Below are 16,708 nucleotides of genomic sequence, written 5' to 3'. Positions count from 1 at the left end.
TAATTCTTGGTCTTTCTCTCCTTTTGTTGTTTGTGACCTGCTCACCTTTTGCTTAGCAAATGGAAAGTCTAGCAGTAAGTGGTTCTCATGTTATGGATATTAATTGCACTCAGACGGTGCTGACCATCTCATCACTGCTGTTGCTAGCATGCTCTGCCTTCACCAATCCCAGCTTTTTTCTTTGCTTTTCTTTGAATCTTCATGTAACCCGATTCAGCGCCTCGCCTGTCCGACCGACCATCCCCAAAGTTGTCTTTTCCTTTCTCCAGACCATTGTTTTGTCCTGAGGACCAGCCTCTTGCTCAGATTGAGCGGCACACTGATGCTGTCTGTGGTCATAGCTCACAATCAGAGACTTTCATCAAAAGATAAAAATTTTGTTTTTTGCATGATCATCATTTCATCTGTATAGTTGTTCCCATCACACCCCCCCATCATATTTCTCTTGGTTAGCATTGTAGCTCAGTTCTTGTCAATCATCTCAGCGATCAGCAGGTCAGGCAATAACATCAACTTATGCATTTTTTTTAAATCTCACTTTTTCTCTGTAGCCCAGATCAGGTGGTACTTTACACACCAGTCTGGGCTAACGCCTCCATTTGTGTCTAACCCAGGTTATCCATTAGTTTAACCACATGACCGTCAAAGTGGCCGCAGAACTTCATGCTCTCTTACGCTGTGTGTCTGCAGGAACTGGAATTGTGTCGGCGGCTGTATAAGCTGCACTTTCAGCTGCTGCTCCTGTTTCAGGCCTACTGTAAGCTCGTCAGCAGGGTGGAAACCATCAAGAGAGAAGCTGAGGTAAGATGGTGATGGAGGAATGGGTGCAGACGTTGGTTTTACTAATAAAAATACATGTTTCAACATTCCAACTGACAGAAACCTTTGGAATACTTTATTTATAAAAGTCTTCATTCATGTTGAAGTTAAAGTTAGAAGCATCATTACCTGTCAAACACCTACGTTATTATTAAATTAGTTCTCTCCACTTGACCCCTCCCCTGGGGGAGCGGTGAGCTGCAGACCCAGCTGCACTTGGGAGCCATTGCTGGTTTAATCCCCCCAATCCAACCCTTAAAGCCTGGTTTATACTCGACAGCGATTAGCCATCGCACCAGTCGTATGAAGAATGGCGTGGTCTAACTCTTACTACTAATGTTACCTGGTTCTGCTGACGTCTGTCTGCGATAACTTGATGAACTTTTATGCTTTGTTTTGCACTCATTGGATCTAATTTTTAGAGTCTTTGGTATGACTCGACCGCGGAATTAAACTCGTGACCTCCTAGTCTCAGGGTGGATGTTCTACCACATTCCTCACATTAAACATACAATAAAGGGGATTCGGGGGTCACAGCAAATGTTGATGGAAGTACTTTGAATAGTGGCTGTATTATTTTACAGAGAAATATGGTCTTGTATAGTAAAATGAAGAATAAAATGTACAAAGTTTAGAGTTTTCTCTCTGGAAATGGACATGCAGCTCCTCAGTGCCAGACTGTGTCTGGACCAGTCATGGTTTATGGATTTATCTTGAAACTAGGTAGACAGCATTCATCCTCTGGAATCACAAGTGGTTAAAAAGTGTAATACAGATGTTTAAGGTGGGTGGATGTAGGGGGCAGGATTGGACGTTGGTGGGTGGATGTAGGGGCCAGGAGTGGACGTTGGTGGGTGGATGTAGGGGGCAGGAGTGGACGTTGGTGGGTGGATGTAGGGGGCAGGAGTGGACGTTGGTGGGTGGATGTAGGGGGCAGGAGTGGACGTTGGTGGGTGGATGTAGGGGGCGAAGTGGACGTTGGTGGGTGGATGTAGGGGGCAAAAGTGGACGTTGGTGGGTGGATGTAGGGGGCGAAGTGGACGTTGGTGGGTGGATGTAGGGGGCAGGAGTGGACGTTGGTGGGTGGATGAAGGGGGCGAAGTGGACGTTGGTGGGTGGATGTAGGGGGCAGGAGTGGACGTTGGTGGGTGGATGTAGGGGGCAGGAGTGGACGTTGGTGGGTGGATGTAGGGGGCAGGAGTGGACGTTGGTGGGTGGATGTAGGGGGCAGGAGTGGACGTTGGTGGGTGGATGTAGGGGGCAGGAGTGGACGTTGGTGGGTGGATGTAGGGGGCGAAGTGGACGTTGGTGGGTGGATGTAAGGGGCGAAGTGGACGTTGGTGGGTGGATGTAGGGGGCAAAAGTGGACGTTGGTGGGTGGATGTAGGGGGCGAAGTGGACGTTGGTGGGTGGATGTAGGGGGCAGGAGTGGACGTTGGTGGGTGGATGTAGGGGGCAGGAGTGGACGTTGGTGGGTGGATGTAGGGGGCGAAGTGGACGTTGGTGGGTGGATGTAGGGGGCAGGAGTGGACGTTGGTGGGTGGATGTAGGGGGCAGGAGTGGACGTTGGTGGGTGGATGTAGGGGGCGGAGTGGACGTTGGTGGATGGACGTAGGGGGCGAAGTGGAGGTTGCTGGGTGGATGTAGGGGGCGAAGTGGATGTTGGGGGCAGGAGTGGACGTTGCTGGGTGGACGTAGGGGGCAGGAGTGGACGTTGGTGGGTGGATGTAGGGGGCAGGGGTGGGCGTTGGTGGGTGGATGTAGGGGGCGAAGTGGACGTTGGTGGGTGGATGTAGGGGGCGAAGTGGACGTTGGTGGGTGGATGTAGGGGGCGAAAGTGGACGTCGGTGGGTGGATGTAGGGGGCGAAGTGGACGTTGGTGGGTGGATGTAGGGGGCAGGAGTGTACGTTGGTGGGTGGATGTAGGGGGCAGGAGTGGACGTTAGTGGGTGGATGTAGGGGGCGAAGTGGACGTTGGTGGGTGGATGTAGGGGGCAGGAGTGGACGTTGGTGGGTGGATGTAGGGGGCAGGAGTGGACGTTGGTGGGTGGATGTAGGGGGCGAAGTGGAGGTTGGTGGGTGGATGTAGGGGGCGAAGTGGATGTTGGGGGCAGGAGTGGACGTTGGTGGGTGGACGTAGGGGGCAGGAGTGGACATTGATGGGTGGATGTAGGGGGCAGTAGTGGACGTTGGTGGGTGGATGTAGGGGGCAGGAGACGACGTTGGTGGGTGGATGTAGGGGGCGGAGTGGACGTTGGTGGGTGGATGTAGGGGGCGAAGTGGAGTTTGCTGGGTGGAAGTAGGGGGCGAAGTGAATGTCGGGGGCAGGAGTGGACGTTGCTGGGTGGACGTAGGGGGCAGGAGTGGACGTTGCTGGGTGGACGTAGGGGGCAGGAGTGGACGTTGGTGGGTGGATGTAGGGGGCAGGAGTGGATGTTGGTGGGTGGATGTAGGGGGCAGGAGTGGACGTTGGTGTGTGGATGTAGGGGGCGAAGTGGAGGTTGCTGGGTGGATGTAGGGGGCGAAGTGGATGTAGGGGGCAGGAGTGGACGTTGCTGGGTGGACGTAGGGGGCGAAGTGGACGTTGGTGGGTGGATGTAGGGGGCGAAGTGGACGTTGGTGGGTGGATGTAGGGGGCAGGAGTGGACGTTGGTGGGTGGATGTAGGGGGCAGGAGTGGATGTTGGTGGGTGGATGTAGGGGGCAGGAGTGGACGTTGGTGGGTGGATGTAGGGGGCAGGAGTGGACGTTGGTGGGTGGATGTAGGGGGCGAAGTGGAGGTTGCTGGGTGGATGTAGGGGGCAGGAGTGGACGTTGGTGGGTGGATGTAGGGGGCGAAGTGGACGTTGGTGGGTGGATGTAGGGGGCAAAAGTGGACGTTGGTGGGTGGATGTAGGGGGCGAAGTGGACGTTGGTGGGTGGATGTAGGGGGCAGGAGTGGACGTTGGTGGGTGGATGTAGAGGACGAAGTGGACGTTGGTGGGTGGATGTAGGGGGCAGGAGTGGACGTTGGTGGGTGGATGTAGGGGGCAGGAGTGGACGTTGGTGGGTGGATGTAGGGGGCAGGAGTGGACGTTGGTGGGTGGATGTAGGGGGCAGGAGTGGACGTTGGTGGGTGGATGTAGGGGGCAGGAGTGGACGTTGGTGGGTGGATGTAAGGGGGAAAGTGGAGGTTGGTGGGTGGATGTAGGGGGCAGGAGTGGACGTTGGTGGGTGGATGTAGGGGGCAGGAGTGGACGTTGGTGGGTGGATGTAGGGGGCGAAGTGGACGTTGGTGGGTGGATGTAGGGGGCAAAAGTGGACGTTGGTGGGTGGATGTAGGGGGCGAAGTGGACGTTGGTGGGTGGATGTAGGGGGCAGGAGTGGACGTTGGTGGGTGGATGTAGGGGGCGAAGTGGACGTTGGTGGGTGGATGTAGGGGGCAGGAGTGGACGTTGGTGGGTGGATGTAGGGGGCAGGAGTGGACGTTGGTGGGTGGATGTAGGGGGCAGGAGTGGACGTTGGTGGGTGGATGTAGGGGGCAGGAGTGGACGTTGGTGGGTGGATGTAGGGGGCAGGAGTGGACGTTGGTGGGTGGATGTAGGGGGCAGGAGTGGACGTTGGTGGGTGGATGTAAGGGGGAAAGTGGAGGTTGGTGGGTGGATGTTAGGGGGCAGGAGTGGACGTTGGTGGGTGGATGTAGGGGGCAGGAGTGGACGTTGGTGGGTGGATGTTAGGGGGAAAGTGGAGGTTGGTGGGTGGATGTAGGGGGCAGGAGTGGACGTTGGTGGGTGGAGGTGGACAAAAGGAAGGTGTTTTGTCTCCAGGTTTGATAAAAACAGATACATGTCCTGTTTGTGTTTGTTATCTCTGCTGACCTCAGAGGTGTTTTCTGTACTTCTAGCTGTAATATTGAGGACTGTGATGATCTGATAAAGCATGTGTCTGTTTCTAAGGTGACCAACATGTCTGAGGAACTGGCTGTTCTGGAGAGCTGTCTGAACGAGGCAGACACAGGAAATGATGGTCAGGAGGACGTGTGCCTGTCGGACAACGTCCACACTAACACTGAGACGGCCATCCAGTCCCTGATTGAAACACTGCGAGCCAGGGACTTCAGCTCTGCTCTCACACAAGTCAAGATCTTCAGGTGAGATTGGCACAGAGGCCATCAGCTGTGTAACAAAACAAATCATCTAGATTCATTACAGATGTGCATCTAAGACCTGCTGGAGGAAGCCTGCTGTTTGGTTTTGGCTGTGCTGGGTGATCTGTATCGCTGGGCTGCACAGATCAACATGTGGCTGTTAGGAAATCCATCAGAGGCAATAACACCAGCGGAGAATGACGTACAGATATTCATTATGATGGTGTTGCCCTGGAAAGAAAGCAGAAAGGAGCTTTTATCAAAAGTCCAAGTAGATGCAAAAAAGGGACATTTCAGAATTCTATGCAGTAGTTTTAAACAAATGTACAGCCAAATGAAAATTTAGATTAAACTTAACATTTCTTTTTAGCTTTAGTGTGTTTTCCTCAATTGTCATATAATCACATTCTCAGTAGAAATGTGTGAATGAAAATCTTCAGCAAAGTTAACGTTGAGATCTCTATTTTTCAGGGTTTAAATGTGGTTCCTGCTGTTCTGCTCACTGACATTAAAATGAGCTGCATACTTTTTCCAAATAAATCAGAATATCATTGAAAAGTGTTTCTTTTCCACAATTCCATTCAAAAAATGTAACTTTCAGAGAATATAGATTCAGGGCACATTGTTTGATTTTTAGGTATTTGGTTATTTTTACATAAATTTGGGTTCCGGCTCATTAAACAACTGTGCAGAAATCTCCATTTAGTTCTGGGTTTTTACCAAAAGATAAAGACAGAGATTCTGCTGACATCAAATCCTAATCAATTCTTTCCAAAGTGAAATCTCCATCCAAACCCTTCCATAGTCTGGACAGAGACCAGGTCCTGCTGGAAGATGAAATCTGCATCCAGATCCTCAGCAGAAGGAATCCTGAAGTCCTCTAGATCAGTGTTTTTCAGCCGCGGCACACTAGTGTGCTGTGGGAGATGGTCAGGTGTGCCGTGGGAAATTGCCCTCATTCACTGATCTAAAAACATTTTCCATCTCCAGGATTTCAGCTCTGTGTTCATCCAAACAGGCCCTGATAAAACACTGAGGAGTTAGGAATATAAAAGATCGTAAAATACTTTTTCTTTGCGTTTATTTTATTTTATTAAAGACATTTTGATAAGAATGACGTACCGCGATTCAGCTGCACCTTCGGCTGTATTTTGGAAAAGTCCCGTCCCTTTAACTGTCTCCACCAATCATTCTTGGGGGGCTTAATCACATGTCATCAGTCTGACCAATCAGAAATGGTTAAAGTCTTCACTTCCTTGTCCCGATTTAGCTCGTAAAGTCGCTCAGTTCTAACAGAAATACCAGCTAAAGCTCGTCTTTAGCGGTGTAGCTTTCCACAGAATCCGGTATCAGACCGTGGAACAAGTGAACAAAACAATGAAGCTCCGAAAACCGATCTCCGGCCGTTTTATGCACTACATCTCCCATGATGCATTGGGTTGTGAGAGTGACGGCGCACAAGGAGATCTGTTGTTAAACGTCTTGAAACCAACGAACACACTTCTAACTGTTTTTAAATCTTCTAACTTAACTTTTATTGCATCTTTTAGAAAAAACAGCTGCAGTTTCCAGCTTTTTCTGTAACAATTATCTCAAAAATGCATGTGAGATTGTGGAGGGGCTGTAGATCAATACAGACTATGAGTTTATCCTTTTTAGGAATTTTTGGATGCTGGTGTGCCGCGGGATTTTTTTTTAAGGTTAAAGTGTGCCGTGGCTCAGACAAGGTTGAAAAACACTGATCTAGAACATTCTAGACTGTTGCAGTGATTCTGGATGAAGAAAGCAGAGTTTCCCCGACCAGTTCTGGACATTTCAGCCCAAATCATGGCTGTGGAGATTTCCCTCTGGACCTGCAGCAGCTCGGGTTCTGCTCCAAACCCTTGGACCTTGATTCCCAAAGGGAAGACAGACTTTCCTTTCATCAGAAACCAGGACCTTGGACCACTGACCAACAGTGCAGTCCTTCTTCTTCTTGGTCCAGTTGAGACGTTTCCTCCGTTGGTCCAGGCTCAGAAGGTTCTTGACCCGATGAACCCGACAGTTGGATCCCGTCTCCTGAAGGTGGAGGTTCTTGAAGCTGTTCCTCCACCTCATTCCAGGCTTTCTGGAGGTCTGCAGCTCCTTGAATCTTGTCCTTTTGCTGATCCGCTGAAGTCTCTTTGCTGGAGCGTCTTCTCCTGCTCCACTTTGTCCTTCCATTAGACGTTCCGTTGATCTGCTTGGACACGGCGCTCTGTGAACAGCCAGCCTCCTTAGCCAGGAACTGTAGTGGCTTCCCCAGACTATGGAGGGGTCAATGATGGTCTTCCCCAGATCCAACCCAACTCAACCAATTGAAGGACATGTGGGAACCTGTGCAGCTGCTTGGAGTGTGGGAGATGATTAGTTGCTGAAAGTCAGCTGAAAACATTCATGTCCTGCAGAATTTGGACAGATTTCTAATTTTCTGAAATCTGGTTTTTGAGGGTTTTAGGAGCTGGAACCTTTATGGGAAAACAAGCAATTAAGCAGAGGAATCTAAATCTATAGTCTATGAAAGATTATTATTTTGAATAGGCCTTCTTGCTGTGAGGCAAGAGCGCTAACCACTGCGCCACCGTGCAGCCCTAAATAACTAAATAAATAGTTGTCCATGATATTCTCAGTCATCCAGTTGATGATAAAATGAAAACCTGTAAAAAATTCAACTGGACAAAGTTTAGTTCAGGTTAGTCCAGTTGAATGTTTTAGAACTTTTGATTGTTTCCATGATATTTTCATTTTTTGGACAGGATCTGCACTTTGAGAGACTTTCAAATGAAAGCTTATCCAAACATTAGGTTTCTTTTATTTTATCACTAACACATTTCTTAAATAATATATAAATATTCACTACTTATTCATGAATAGTTGAAGCTTCTCTTTGTTCCGTTTCATGACACATTTTAGCCGTTTTTGTTCATTTGCATTTCACTGTGGAGCTGATCAGGAGAAACGTTCAGACGTTTCCTTCTGAACCTTCCTGGTCTTCAGCTGTCAGCATTCTCCCCTTTTCTTCTCTCCATCACCAGATCTTTGTGGCCCAACGACATCTTCGGCAGCGAGTCGGACAACGCCGTCCAGACCCTCCTGCACATCTACTTCCGTCACCAGACTCTGGGTCAGACCGGCTGCTTGGCGGTGGTGGGGCCCAGCAGGGACCTGTCTCAGGCCAACGCTCGCCTCATGGAGCTCAACCTGCAGATCCGGGAGGCTCTGAGTCAGGCCCAGGTCTGCCTGCCCCCCCCCACCATGGTCAGCACCAGCCTGTGAGGCCCCCTCCCTCCAGCAGCTGCAGAGAGGCGGAGGCCGACAGACTTCTCCTATAAAGGGCTAAAGGACTCTTCACATGTATGAATGCTTGGAGTCTTTCCTCGGACCGGGCCCACCGGCAGAATTCTGTTGCAATAAGTCTGATGGTGTTTCTGAGGAAGACGGGCGGAGCCGGATCCCAGCCTGAAGGCCTCGCCCGGCAGTTTGACCCATGGAGATTCAAATGCATGTTTGGTAGAGCACTGCAAGAATATTGAGAAATTTATTTTTAGAGCTAACATGTTGGGTTGTAAATGTTGGGCTATTTAACGTGTAACCTGTGGGAGTTCTGCCTTCAGGGAGTGTACAAAGAAATGCTTATTGATCCAAGTCCCTTCTAAAGGTCTTCATGCTTTACTCACTTTAACCAAATAGATGCCTTTAGAGACTCTGGTATTCACACAAATGCAAACATGCTATGGCTAAGAAATAACTTATTTTACTCTGTATATATTTTAGAAAGTGTATAGTGTAAACCAGTATTTCCCTTGTGCATTGCACTGTTCATATTAGGATGTATAGAGACTCGCTGGTTCAGGTTTTGCCTGATGGACAGTCGCCCTCTTCATGCATTCCTCACAGATCCTGCTTGTTGCACCTTTTCTGCAGACAGGCTGATTCCAGGCCCTCTTTGCTGCTGTAATTTCTGTACTCAGTTTGAAGCCTTCATGTAGAGCGGTGTTTTTACATGCCAGCTTCTCGGGTATTAAAGGATTTATCCTTTGAATTACGACCTGAAGTCTGACTTTCTGCTGCAGAGGAAGAAGAGGACGTTCAGTAGGAACTGCAAGGGTAATCATTTATTTCACGGCAGACCATTGATTCCAGATTCAAACAAAAAAATAAAGTCTTGATTGTGCTCAGGGCGCTCCTGCCGCTCAGATGATGTACTTGAAGCTGAACGTGCTGTCGCAGGACAGCCGCTTGCCTTTGCAGCGGCCACACAGGTCCTGTCTGTGCGGCCGTTTGGGGTCGACGTGCCGCTGTGTGATGGCACAGGAACAGCGCGCCTTGTTGCAGGTCTGGGGAGGCAGAGGCGTTTTAGGATGGCTGCTCTGCTCTGCAGCTCCTGGGAGACGGGAAGACTTACGTGGCACGTGATGTCTTCAACACGATACGGGTTGAAGTCCTTCTGGCATTTCCTGCAGAACTGTTTAAAGTAAACCTGGAGACAAAGCAGTGGCTGTAGAGCTGCAGGTGACGTCACTGATCAGAAACAGTCTGCTGCTTACCTTGTTGGTGCCCTGAACGCACCACACGTAGGCACTTTCCCATCTGAGGTTGCATTCTCTGCAGTGATAGTATCCGTACTTCTGTTCCAGAAACTGAAGGACAAAAAGGGCTTTTCTGAATCTGTTCGTGGATGTTCAGACGGAGCCACAGCTTCAAACAGTCACTGATCTCCAATGCTCCTTTTGGAGCGCTTGGACTCACCTGGAAGCGCACGCGCGCCTTGCCCGCCGCCTCCTCCGCGCCCTCGCTCCTCACCTGGAGCTTCTCCACCTTCCTGTCCAGCTCCAGAGGCTTTGCCGCCTTTCCGTCCTCCGCAGGGCCGTTTTCCTTCTCCGGGTCCCCAGCGGGCTCCGCAGTGTGCAGCGCCTCACCGGAGGCCTCGTCCTCCTGCTGCTGCTCCTTGTTGCTGCCGTCCTCCACCAGGAAGGAGGTGACGCTTCTGTAAGCTATGGGTGAATACACGGCCAGGGTGCGGGGGTATCTCACCCCGCCTGCAGCCTTCGGACTGCCCGCCCCAGGCGCCGGCGGCTCCGGCCTCCTCCTGCGCTGCAGGTCCCGCCTCATGGCCTGCAGAGTCCGCGGGCCGATGGAGCACTGCACCGAGGCGTCCCTCCGGGGGTTGACCTGCACCGCCACGTCCTTGGTGTTGGCCTTCCGGAGCCTCGGGGTGAGTTTGGGGTTGATCTGGGACAGGATGGACTTCAGCTGCGCGCGCTGATGGTTGTTGAAGGCGTCGGAAGAGTCTCCATACTGGGAGAGGTAACTCTTGTATTTCCACCCCGCGTCTCTGCCCCGGGGGTACCTGCCCGCGTAGGGGTTGTAGGATGAGTAGAAGTAGCTGTCCACTGGCTCCTCACCATACGTTGCCATTTTTTGTTCAACCAACCCGGGCTGGCCCGGGAGCCGGTTATGAGCGCGCGCGCTCAATCAGGCTGACGCGGCTCAGCTGGGAGGTCAGACACAAACAGCGCAGCCAGGAAACGGGTTTGATCTTGTCAGGCTTTAATGTTTAACACACAGGAGGTACAGGGTCACGAGCTGCTGGTGGAGCGTCCAGCCATCGCAGCAATGATCATGAATGAAGACTAACAGACAACAGTTACCACGAGTCCGTTAGACAGGGGTTGGGTGGGGGGGGCAGGGCTCCAGCATGATGGAGTTGGGGTCACTCACTGTCACCGCCCCGTAGGAGGAGTCAAAGTCCTCATCGATAAACCTCTGATAGGAAATGTCCGAGTCCCCCCCGGGCACGCGGGCGTCCGGTTTGTGCAGGACCTCCCTCCTGTACGCCCGGTAGGCCACGATGAAGATGCCCGCCTCCGCTGCCTGGAACAGGGCGTAGAGCAGGGGGAACATGTACAGCCCCCCCATCAGCTGCGGGGGGAAGGCCATCTTCAGGATGGCCGTGCACAGCTGCACGTTCTGGCACCCCGTCTCCAAGGAGACCGCCCTGCGACTACTGGGGGGCAGGTCGAAGAGCACGGCGAGCCCGTACCCCGCCGCGTACCCGCACAGGGGCATGAGGACGGCCACGGCGTAGACTGAGGCCGGGATGGTGGAGAGCAGCTGCGGGCCCAGCATGGCTCCGGTGAGGATGAAGAGCATCACCAGGGTGACCAGCAGAGACCACAGAGACGCCTGCAGACACACGAGAGCCGCACATGACGTCACAGCCCACACACTGACGAAGAGGGGCTCTTGTCCGTAATGACGGGGAGGAGCCCTGATGTCACTCAGCATCCCACCACAGCGCACTGCGCCATTTGCGCACACAAACTCTCCCAAACACACACACACACAGTGACCTCTCCTACCTTTAAGACCACGTCGGCCACGCGCGTGTGGCGGTACCTCAGCAGCACCCCCAGCCCTATCGGGATGAGGGTGCTGCACAGGGTCAGAGTGATGGCCCCGAAGGGCAGCAACTCCACCACCGGGGTGTTGATCCAGGCCCGACTGTAGATCCACAGACAGAGCGGCATCAAAACCAGCGCCAGCAGGGTGGAGGAAATGGTCATGATGATGCTGAGGGCGCAAGAGAGGCGCAGTTACAGCAGGCACTTTCATTTCACCTTTAACACAACTTCACTTCAACTATAGAAAAAGTTGATCTCGGTGCGCTCTCTGGGGTCGCGTGCGCGTTAAAGTAAGTTTGGCCCTCACTTTGAGGATTGTGGATATACCTGAGGTTCATCTCTCCGTGCACCAGCAAGGACATGATATTTGACAAATTCCCTCCGGGGCAGCAGCCACAAAGGAGCACGGCCATCGCAGCCACGTCATCCAGAGAGAAGGCTAAAGCCAGAAGAAAGGCCACCAAAGGCATGATGACAAACTGGCACAGCAGAGCCAGCAGCACCCCGATCGGTCTGCGGATGTGCTCCCTGAGCTGGCTGACCTCCACCGTGCAGCCCAGCCCCAGCATGGTGAAGCAGAGCACCAGTCCCACTATCACGTTGATCCAGTGACTGAGGGGGGAGTCCCAGAAGGCAGGGATCAGGTGAGAGGTTTCTGTGGGGGGAGCGGCCATGAGCTCGGCTCCGGGGGCTGGCAGGGCTCCTGATCCAACTGGCACTCGTAAGTCCATCGCTTCCAAGATTTGCGCGCCGCGCTGCTCCATAGCGCAACAGGAGCGCAGAGGATTTCCACGGAGGGGGAGTTCTGCCTGCAGGTGTCGTGCGTAAGGCGCGCGGTCACTAAAGACAGACTGCGGAGGACACGATGACCAGGGAGCGTGATGATGATGATGATGATGATGATGATGATGCCATGGCACTTGTGGTTTATAGGGACTCTCTGCGTCTGGTGCCAGACTGGAGCTGGATCAATGCGCCTTGACGCGTCACTTCAGCGACAAATTCCCCTCCAGATCGAGCTGCTGGACATACCGGCACTTTCTTCAGAACAGGAGGAGCAGCCGAGACGCCAACTCCCCACTGAACGGTGATAGACGGAGCCTGTGAGGGAAGGGGGAGGGGGGCGCTGCAGTTTATAGAATGAAAGCTGGGTTGGGCTTTAGATTCATGAAGCACCTTGGAAAATGCGCCTGCGCTCTTTTATCTTTTTATCCGCGGAGCTTCTTTTCCCACCAGGATGACGCACGAGTCTTAAACTTTACATCAGGGCGCGCGCTTGGTTTGCTGGTTTAACGCATCTGGAGTCCTTCTGTAACAGTAAAAACACAAAGACCCCACAATGACGATGGATATAATCCAGATAATGAGGGAGGGGAAGACGGAGACCAAACACGCCGTGTTTATGAATGTAATAATTATAGTTTTGTTGACTATTTTCAGGTGATTGACTGGTCTTAACTCAGTGAGATGATGCATTCATGAGAACTGTTTCATCAGAGACTCCAGCTGCAAGAAGCTGGCCTTTCCATTCATTTATCCCTTGTGCTATCCTAGGAAATTGAACATTGGGAGTTGGGTCATCTAGACCCACTAGACCAGGGGTGTCAAACTCATTTTGGTTCGGGGGCCACATTCAAGGCGTCTGATCCTAAGTGGGCCGGACCATAACATAAAAGCAAAAAAAAGTTTTCTTTGTTTTTGTTTTTTTTAACTCAGTTGGAAAAAATGCCTCAACCAACATGGAAACCTAATCACTTATTATTACACATTTATTCACAAAGGCCAATGGATCTTAAATAAAATGCATTTCACTTAAAAACATTGGTTCTATCAATATTCACAGACTGAATATTTTACATCTGATGCAATCCCCATAAAAAACTCAAGAAGGGCTATGGAAAAAAATGAAACGCCTGCCTAGAATGTAAATGTGTAAATCAGTGAAAAAATAAACTAAACTACACTTAGAAACATTTGTGAACATAACAAGAATTTGGAGTTAACCTTTCTGTCATGAAACTTCAGCAGGCCATCAATATCAGGATTCTAATCCTGTGCAGAAAGATATTTACGGTCATTTAAGTGAGCAAAACAAAATGAAATGTCCAAGAATCTTTTCCTGGTGTCTGCCTGAATTATGTGGCAACACCTGCCTACTTCCTGACCTTTGATGGGCGCCATCAGTGACCAGACTGACGTCAGTGACCAGTTCACTCCAACATTGTCCAGTGCAGTCATCAGCTGTTGTTGTGTCCATCAACTCAAGAAACTCAGCTGTGATGGTCTCTTTAACACCTCTAATAAATATGCACAGCTGTACATATCTGTGCTTTCATCAATAGTAACCAAAAATGTAATCAATGACTGGATTCCTTCATTTGGCGCCCAAGTCTCCTCAGAGATGTTGGATCTGTAATCGTGATCCTTGACTAATGCAGAAGTCTTGTGCCCCAAAAAGCAGTCGACCTTTGCTAGCATGATTATGTGATTAGATTACATGCTGCCTTCAGCATTTTTCAATAAATTCACTATACGAAAATGGTTTGGATGTTTGCTCCAACTTTTTTGCAATAAGGTAGCTAGGTGTCACTGCTCCATCACTGACATCACAGCTTTGGTAAATGTAGACGGTCATTTTGTTAGTCCAGCTAAAAGTTGGTAAATCTTCTCTTTTCTTAACTGCAAATGGTGAAACTTTTCTTTGTGATGAATCTCATAGTGGTGCTGAATGTTATATTCCTGGAGAACCTGTTGATGACATACCAAGAATGCAGGTTTTGCATTCAACTCCTTGAACAAATAAAACTTTCCATTTTCCTGGAAAGCTCAGCACTTCACTTCAACCTTTTTTTTTTTATCTCTCTGACAACATTTTGGTCATTAGGGTGTCACTACTGATCATTCTTATAGCAACATAGCAGCGATGAGGCTCGCGCAGAACCAAACTACATTTTAAGGCCCGTAAACACCGGGACGAATATTCGCCAGGCGTTTTTCGCCACGTTTTTTGTGTTCACACCCAGGCGATTTTCGCTGACGATGAGCCGAACGAACATGCAATTTCCTTCCCTGACATTAGATGGCGCTTAATGTAAACAGAAATACTCCTGTACACAAGGTGGCGCTGCGCAACTTTACGCTTCTTAAAGTCGCTTTTCACTCAGAAGAAGAGAGCAAGTATTTACCCGCTTGTCAGAATCAAACAAAGAAAACATGAATATTTCAAGCACCAGTAGCTCCAACTGGTGCTTGGTTCGGGGATATTTTAGAATGTCCGTCATTATTTCTCCGCGGCAGTGTAGACGCTACTTGGCGTCTATCTTCTTCACTGGTATATGTGCTCAGCAAGGCAGTTTTGTGTTTGAGCGCCCCCCAAGTTGTGTTTTACTGTAACTTCAGAAGCTCCAGACACGTGTGCAAAAGCGCCATTCTCATTGGTCGAATAGATTTAGACGCGACGCGTCGAAAAAAAAAAAACGAACCCGAGGCGTTTTTTTTTTTGACCCGTGGCGTTTTTTCGCGTCGGTGTGCACACTCTCATTGGTGCCCTTTGTTTAGCCACGAGGCGTTAAACGTCGGCGAAAATCACCGGCGAAATTCGTCCCGGTGTGAACGGGCCTTTACTCTGCTGTTTCACCTGTTTTGCTTTTCCTTTACTCCCCCCAGTGGCGGAATTGTGCATTTCGGTTATTTCTTTAAAAAATCATAACTTGCCATAGGAATGGACTAGAAACGTGCCTTTTCTTCTAAAAATCATAAGTTTTACTCTTCATGCCTGGGCATGATTGAACCATCTGGCCTGTATGTTTGACACCCCTGCACTAGAACACGTCAATGTAAGGGGGGGGGGGGGTCATCTAAGATAGCACAAGGGTTAAAGTGATTAGTGCTCTGCTTTAGTCGGGTTAAAGTCTGGATTCAGAAAAGGGGTTGGTTGGTTGTTTTGTGCTTTGGGGTCTGTTTAGTTTATTTGCTGCTTCTCTGATCCTTCCTGTGCAGCTGTCAGAAAAAAATGGCCTCACATTTGCCTCTGGAGTACAGAGTGGTCATCTCAATCCCAAATCATCACACTTCCACCTCCACACCCCAGTCCCGCAGGCATTTAACCCTTGAGCTATCTTAGATGACCCCCCCCCCCCCCTCCATTGACGTGTTCTCCCTACCATGACAAAGGTGGATAAAGGTGGAAAGATTTCATGTAATCCACGAACACCAGTGAAGATCACAAATCATTGAAGAAAAAAGGTTCAGAGCACTGTCTAGTGGGTCTAGATGACCCCACTCCCAACGTTAACGTGCCTAGGATAGCACAAGGGATTGGAGTTGTACTGGAATTTAAATTTCCCCTTCTGGGATTACTAAAATATCATCGAATTGAATTGAATCTGGATCTAAACTGTACGGATGGACAGATCTGACATCACTGCCATTTTTTTTGCACCTCTAATATTAGCTTGGGGGGTGGTTAGCATGAGATCATGTAAACAAAGGCATTATGGGAAATAACTCCATGCCACAACTCAGAGGTAGGTTTCTACTGACCTCCTGCCGCTCTGCAGAAACTATGTCCTAGAAAACAACACAGGTTTTAGGGATTTGGACTAAAAACTGAATCATAATTATCATAAAAAACATACACAAACACACACACCAAAAAACGATGACATCACAGCGGGAAAACTCTCCTATGGGGTTTAAAAAACTTATGTCAAAATCCAGTAACAAACGAAAAAGGAATATCTAAAGGATGTTTTAAAATTATTATGGGATGGCCACAGGGCCTACAGCTTGGCAGCCATTTTGTGGCAAAGTGAGAAATTTGGCGATTTTAAAATTTTCACACAATATGGAAAAATAATTTTTACACACAACCACCTTAAGTCTACAACCATATCCATAGTTTCATTGACCTTTGACCTTGGGAAGAGGCTTTTATCTTAAATTTTTACCCCCCCAAAAAATCCCCTTTAGTACGAGCTACAAAGGTAAACCCCTCCCAGGGGTTTGAATCCCTCACGTGAGCCTTTAGATTTAGAAGTTGGAGAGTTTTGATGCGTAGCCAGCTCACCAAACGGTGTTTTTCTGTTACTCCCACAGTTTTTACCAGGCTGTTGTGAAAATGTAATGCATGAATCACTGGCTCAAGCTGAACAAAACCATATGAACATATTAGAAATGTGGGTGTGGTTCAGGAAAACTATCTGTTGCTGAGGAAATCCAAAAGTTTACTTTGCTGATTCTTCTAAAACTCAGACCTGTTCGTCATCCCCAGATGGTTGCTATGGAGAAGAGTCGCCATTTTGCAGTGCTTGCACTTTCAGCAGTGTTTAGCCAGTGTTGGT

The 16,708-nt window shown here is 49.7% G+C and overlaps 3 protein-coding genes across 31 annotated transcripts in view; 1 reads left to right on the top strand and 2 right to left on the bottom strand.

Moving 5' to 3' along the window:
- Window positions 1–9,004, top strand: part of fryl (furry homolog, like) — a 93,959-nt gene extending 84,955 nt beyond the window's left edge. For 20 of the 28 annotated variants that reach the window (XM_078945458.1, XM_078945461.1, XM_078945460.1 and 17 more), the window contains 4 exons: window positions 57–74; window positions 691–801; window positions 4,754–4,947; window positions 7,998–9,004. In XM_078945458.1, coding sequence (XP_078801584.1) covers window positions 57–74; window positions 691–801; window positions 4,754–4,947; window positions 7,998–8,238 — 564 coding nt within the window. In that variant the 3' untranslated portion in view covers window positions 8,239–9,004. The remainder of the gene's footprint in view (window positions 1–56; window positions 75–690; window positions 802–4,753; window positions 4,948–7,997) is intronic. The other 8 variants (XR_013655441.1, XR_013655440.1, XM_078945462.1 and 5 more) reach the window with 1 other exon arrangement.
- A 58-nt stretch (window positions 9,005–9,062) lies between these two features.
- Window positions 9,063–10,411, bottom strand: zar1 (zygote arrest 1). 2 transcript variants are annotated; one of them, XM_020702863.3, is made up of 4 exons: window positions 9,766–10,411; window positions 9,510–9,602; window positions 9,368–9,442; window positions 9,063–9,299 (listed from the first exon to the last, which is right to left on the bottom strand). In XM_020702863.3, exons 1-4 carry the CDS (start codon window positions 10,378–10,380, stop codon window positions 9,156–9,158), a joined length of 927 nt encoding a protein of 308 aa, XP_020558522.1. In that variant the 5' UTR covers window positions 10,381–10,411; the 3' UTR covers window positions 9,063–9,155. The 2 variants fall into 2 exon arrangements, with proteins under 2 accessions (XP_020558522.1, XP_004067611.1); XM_004067563.5 differs by having other exon boundaries at window positions 9,712–10,410.
- Window positions 10,412–10,491: 80 nt separating this feature from the next.
- Window positions 10,492–12,465, bottom strand: slc10a4 (solute carrier family 10 member 4). Its single transcript, XM_023953920.2, has 3 exons — window positions 11,694–12,465; window positions 11,325–11,535; window positions 10,492–11,148 (listed from the first exon to the last, which is right to left on the bottom strand). Exons 1-3 carry the CDS (start codon window positions 12,128–12,130, stop codon window positions 10,624–10,626), a joined length of 1,173 nt encoding a protein of 390 aa, XP_023809688.1. The 5' UTR covers window positions 12,131–12,465; the 3' UTR covers window positions 10,492–10,623.
- Between the last annotated feature and the right edge of the window lie 4,243 nt (window positions 12,466–16,708).

This window comes from Oryzias latipes, chromosome 4, assembly GCF_053564925.1.
Source record: "Oryzias latipes strain Hd-rR chromosome 4, Olatipes_Hd-rR_3.1".
NCBI lineage: Eukaryota > Metazoa > Chordata > Actinopteri > Beloniformes > Adrianichthyidae > Oryzias > Oryzias latipes.
The sequence above is the reverse complement of the archived record's forward strand: the minus strand, read 5'-3'. Positions and strand labels throughout refer to the sequence as shown.